At 37.4% G+C, this 4,974-nt stretch overlaps 1 protein-coding gene across 1 annotated transcript; it reads left to right on the top strand.

Annotated features, from left to right (window-relative positions):
• Positions 1-1,655: 1,655 nt before the first annotated feature.
• On the top strand, positions 1,656-4,508 carry LOC103941370 ((3S,6E)-nerolidol synthase 1-like). Its single transcript, XM_009351564.3, has 7 exons — positions 1,656-1,958; positions 2,079-2,355; positions 2,477-2,855; positions 2,966-3,184; positions 3,271-3,409; positions 3,592-3,840; positions 3,999-4,508. Exons 1-7 carry the CDS (start codon positions 1,797-1,799, stop codon positions 4,275-4,277), a joined length of 1,704 nt encoding a protein of 567 aa, XP_009349839.2. The 5' UTR covers positions 1,656-1,796; the 3' UTR covers positions 4,278-4,508.
• The last annotated feature ends 466 nt before the right edge of the window (positions 4,509-4,974 follow it).

The raw sequence follows: 4,974 nt of genomic DNA, 5'->3' as shown, positions 1-4,974 counted from the left end.
GCTAGGACCCTTATCATTGAAAAAGCAATACCAGGTAGTATGCTTTGCTTTACCACAGATGTGGCAGCCCTGTCTGTCCATTGGTTTTGAGTTACAAAATGGAGAAATATGACCAAATATGTTGCACAATTGACAAGGAACCTGTGGATGTGTATTCTGACCAAAGTACTGAGTTAGATGTGAACTAAGAACTCCAGAAAAACCAGGGTTCAGATTAGAAAACTGATTGGAAAATAGTGGTCTAGGATTAGGATTAGAATACCTATATCCTTGATTAAACTTCCCTTTGCTCTTCCTGTTGTTATTAAAAGATTGAAAACCACCGGAAGTTCCAAAATAACCACTATTATAAGCAGACGGATGAGTTGTGAAACTTCTAGATTGAGATTGACCTGTAGAGGATTTGGGGCTAGAATTATTAGCAATCATGGCAGTCATGAACCCAGAGGACACCGTGCTATCAACAATCAGTTATTCAGCAAGCAATTGCACTTGAAATTCCTTGTGAGAAATAACATTTTCACGACCCCGTATCACACTGCAAAAAGTATTATACTCAAGAGGGAGACCATTAAGGGCAATGATAACAATATCTTCATCAGCAAATGTAACCCCAGCAATAGATAAATAGTCCCTAGCTTCTTTGATACGCTGTAGATATTGAGACACTGAGTCAGAACCCTTTCAAATAGTCTGCAAATTGGATTTAAGCTGAAAAATACTTGTCTGAGACACAACCAAAAACTGTTCTTTCAATCGATTCCACAAAGCACAAGCACTGGTGCTACCAATCGCACACGAAATAGCAACTGGTGATAAAGTAGCAGTGATCAGCTGCATTAAGGCATGGTCATGCATTTTCCAAACAATATAATCTTCAATCTCAGACTGAGTCAAAGAATTTGCAGCATCAAGACCAGAAGCAGTAGAATTATCAGAACAAACGACATATCGAGGTGGACAAACATGCGATCCATCAACAAACCCCATGATACCGTGTCCCTCAAGCAATAATTACATTTGAAATTGCCAATTCAAGTAATTAGAATCATCAAGTTTAACATTCACAGATGTGGAAATAGTAAAAATAAGACTAGTGATCGGGGATTGTAAAATCTACAATTGCAATGCAGTCACCATAGTTGCAGATGCTAAAAACCAATTGACAAACACCTTGCGTGCACATAATCTGGAGCAAAAATTCAAGATTTGCAGAAACCCTAGAAATCACAGACGACGAGAAAAAAAATACCAAAATCCGTCGAGAAGCAAAAAGTGTCAAAGACGAAGAAGATGACCGGAAGCAGCCAGAAGATCGAAAGAAGCAGCGTGAGCATCAATGGCTCTGGATACCATGTTAACGTAGAGAGAGAAGAAGCTAGGGTTTCAAGTATTAAGAGAGAGAGAGATCGAAGAAGAAAAGAGAAGTTTATAGAGAGAGAATGAAATCTGTTGTATTCTATATTTTCTTACTTACTAAGTTATTACATTGAGGTATATACAGAGAATAAGATCTCTAACTAACTGACTAACTAAGACATACATACTTATGACAAGTGTCTCAATCCTAACCATTCTTTATATTCTTACAAAAAGTGTGCTAAACCAAAAAAACAAAAAAAATGCGCAAGTAAAAAAATACTCTAAATCAACGTGAAAAGTGTGCTAGCTCTTGAAGTATAGCGAAAATCGATTTTCCTGGCGATTATAAATTGAGAGATGAAGAAGAGCGAAAAACATCTTATTTTCTCTATTCGCCTTCTACTACTCTGGGAGTTGATTAGACATACAGAAATATGGAATTTTCTATTTCCCAGTCCTCCTTTGCGACCTTGTCTTCTACTCCAGTTGCTCCGGAACACCCTAGTTCTAAAAAATGGAGCATCCCCGAAGATCACAGCTTGCTTTCTACTCCCGTAAAATCGCTTAACTCCAAAACGAAGTATACTTCATCTAAGGTAAGAAAAATCAATATATATATCTCTCTCTCTCTCTCTCTCTCTCACACACACACACACACACACACACGCATGTACATACCTTGTTGAAGATCGACTCTCTTTAATTCCTTGCCACAGGATGACTTAATTTGTTTCCCGAATGAACAAAAACTGGACGACTTAAGGCATGCACTGAAAAAAGTGGGAGGAGAAGCAGTTGAAAGTTTGGACATGATCGATGCGGTTCAACGGCTAGGTCTAGACTACCACTTTGAAGAAGAAATTGACCAAATTCTCCAAAAGCAACATATAATATCTAGTACTACTGCTCACGGTGCTCACCATCCCACCGACCTGCATGAAGTCGGTCTCCGCTTTCGACTACTCAGGCAGCATGGTTACTTCGTCTCTGATGGTGATTATTAACTATAATTCAGTAATATAGATTGGTATTCAGTACCAGTAAATTGACTCAATATAATTTCGATATTGTGATAACTAGCTAATTTATAAGTTGTGTTATCGTGTGAATATAGATGTGTTCAACAATTTCAAGACAAGAGAAGGAAATTTCAATCAAATGTTAAGGGAAGACATCAGGGGGTTGATGAGTTTGTATGAAGCTTCACAGCTAAGTATAGAGGGTGAAGTTGTACTTGAAGAAGCTGGAAAGTTTAGTGGCCATTTCCTAAATTCATCCCTGTTACATCTCGACCATCACCAGGCCGGAGTTGTTGAAAACACATTGAGAAATCCTCATCACAAAAGCTTGGCCCCATTCATGGCCAAGAACTTTTTTGTCTTTAGCTTCCAAGGAACAAATAATAGGTGGTTAAATATATTACAAACTGTTGCAAAAACAGATTTAAATATGGTCCAGTCCCTTCACCAGAAGGAAGTTGTTCAAGTTTCCAAGTAAGTAACTTTATTGGAAAATAGCACCTTAATCTTCAATTGTTGTGTCTATGTTTAATAAATTAACCAGTTGCTAATCCATGTTTATTTGTTTCAATTAACTTAATTAGATGGTGGAAAGAGCTGGGACTGTGTAAGGAGTTGAAGTTTGCAAGAGACCAACCTATTAAATGGTACATTTGGTCCATGGCATGCCTAACAAATCCAAACTTGTCAGATGAGAGGATTGAGCTCACAAAACCTATCTCATTTATCTATTTGATTGATGACATTTTTGACGTTTACGGGACGCTTGATGAACTCATTCTTTTCACGGAGGTTGTTAATGGGTAAGAATAATTAAAACATCCCGTAACTTCGTAATTAATTTCACTAGTTTTCATAGTGAATTGATCAGAACATTTTTATGCTACAGATGGGAAATTGGTTCTATAGAGCACTTACCGGACTACATGAAGATATGCTTCAAGGCTCTTTACAATATGACGAATGAAATCAGCTGTAAGGTCTATCAAAAGCACGGATGGAACCCGTTGCATTCGCTAAAGAAGACGGTATGTGTGTGTGTGTGTGTGTGTGTGTGTGTGTGTGTGTGTGTGTGTGTGTGTGCAAACTGTAGTATTTGCCTTATTGTTAAGTATATATATCTAACTGGATTAACGTCGTGACAATTATGTACTAGCATATTAAGAAAGGCTTAATTATAGATTAATTCATTCTATTTGTTTGCATGCAGTGGGCGAGTCTGTGCAATGCATTTTTAGTCGAAGCAAAATGGTTCAAATCCGGGCACTTGCCTAGGGCTGAAGAGTACTTGAAGAATGGAATTATTTCTTCTGGGGTGAATGTGGTGATGGTCCACATTTTCTTTCTTTTGGGTGAAGGTATAACCAATCAAATTGTGGAGTTCTTGAATGGCACTCCAGCCATTATATCTTCAACAGCAGCAATTCTTCGGCTTTGGGACGACTTGGGAAGTGCCAAGGTAACTACATATTTATAGTATCATTTATATCAAGCACCCTATATTATGTGTGTTGGATGTCTTAGCCTATATATATTTATCCGTCAAAATTTGTAGCGTGCATGTACATATATGCACATAAAGTACGTCAGATTTTCTTATCGTCATACTAATTGTAGGATGAGAATCAAGACGGGGACGATGGGTCATATGTAAAATTGTATTTAAATGAACATCAAGGCAAGACCATGGAGGAAGCACAAGAACATGTTAAAAATATGATTTCAGAAGAATGGAAGAAGCTGAACAAAGAATTGGTGTCTCCTAATCCACTTCCCGCAGCATTCACAAAGGCTGCCCTAAATCTCGCAAGAATGGTGCCATTGATGTATAGCTACGACGACAACCAGCGCCTTCCATCTCTTGACGAGTACATGAAATCGATGCTTCATGCATGAAGTTGATTTGATTTCGATTTCTTACGTGCAATGGGTCCAAATAGAATTACCCTAGCTAGTTTATAATATATTAATATCCTATTGAGTAAGGAATAAACAACTAGAACATAAGTGCAAGGCATGTGAATCGCTACCGGAAGAGAGAATGTAAAATGAAGAGATTAATTTGATGCTCTTCAGTTGTTTTATTTTCTGAAAAAAATAAAAATATCCTCGTTCTTTCCTCCCAAAGAAAATATCCAAGTTGTTGAAGGGCGGAGATTTGCTAAACTTGTTACAAACAAAACTTTTATGTGGCCGTCCAACTAAAAACTGATTAACAATGAATAAAAACATCCAAGAAGTGAGACTTTAATTTTTCGGTACAAAGTTCATTCTCTCAACTTCATCAACCCGCTGGATCATGAATACCTTGTCCACATGAATTTGGGGCAAATATGTGGCCCCAACATTTGGTAGTTTTATCGAGGAATTTCTCTAAAACTAATGCTTTTTTTAGTGGCCATGTGATTATAAATTAGTCCAACTATCTATTAATTGTTTGTCATGGCACGTGATTGGTTACAGTATTTGATTTTATTGAATTGAGCTTTAGCCTACAATGCAAACTCATTGTGTGGTCGTTACAAAAAACAATTGAAGATATTTCTGTTACTCAACAACCTTATAAAAGTCTTAGCAACCTGGTTATTGCTGC

This window comes from the organism of the source record quoted next, unplaced genomic scaffold, assembly GCF_019419815.1.
Source record: "Pyrus x bretschneideri cultivar Hongxiangsu unplaced genomic scaffold, Pyrus_bretschneideri_v1 Contig33, whole genome shotgun sequence".
In the NCBI taxonomy this organism is placed as follows: domain Eukaryota; kingdom Viridiplantae; phylum Streptophyta; class Magnoliopsida; order Rosales; family Rosaceae; genus Pyrus; species Pyrus x bretschneideri.
Note: the sequence above shows the minus strand (reverse complement) of the source record. Positions and strands in the feature narration are given on the sequence as shown.

What these genes read in the sequence shown, in the direction of transcription:
- LOC103941370 (XM_009351564.3), top strand. Translation starts at nt 1,797, where the DNA reads ATGGAATTTTCTATTTCCCAGTCCTCCTTTGCGACCTTGTCTTCTACT. An exon ending in TGGTTACTTCGTCTCTGATG is followed by an intron (nt 2,356 to 2,476) that starts GTGATTATTAAC and finishes GTGTGAATATAG; the next exon opens with ATGTGTTCAACAATTTCAAG. An exon ending in ACGACTTGGGAAGTGCCAAG is followed by an intron (nt 3,841 to 3,998) that starts GTAACTACATAT and finishes TACTAATTGTAG; the next exon opens with GATGAGAATCAAGACGGGGA.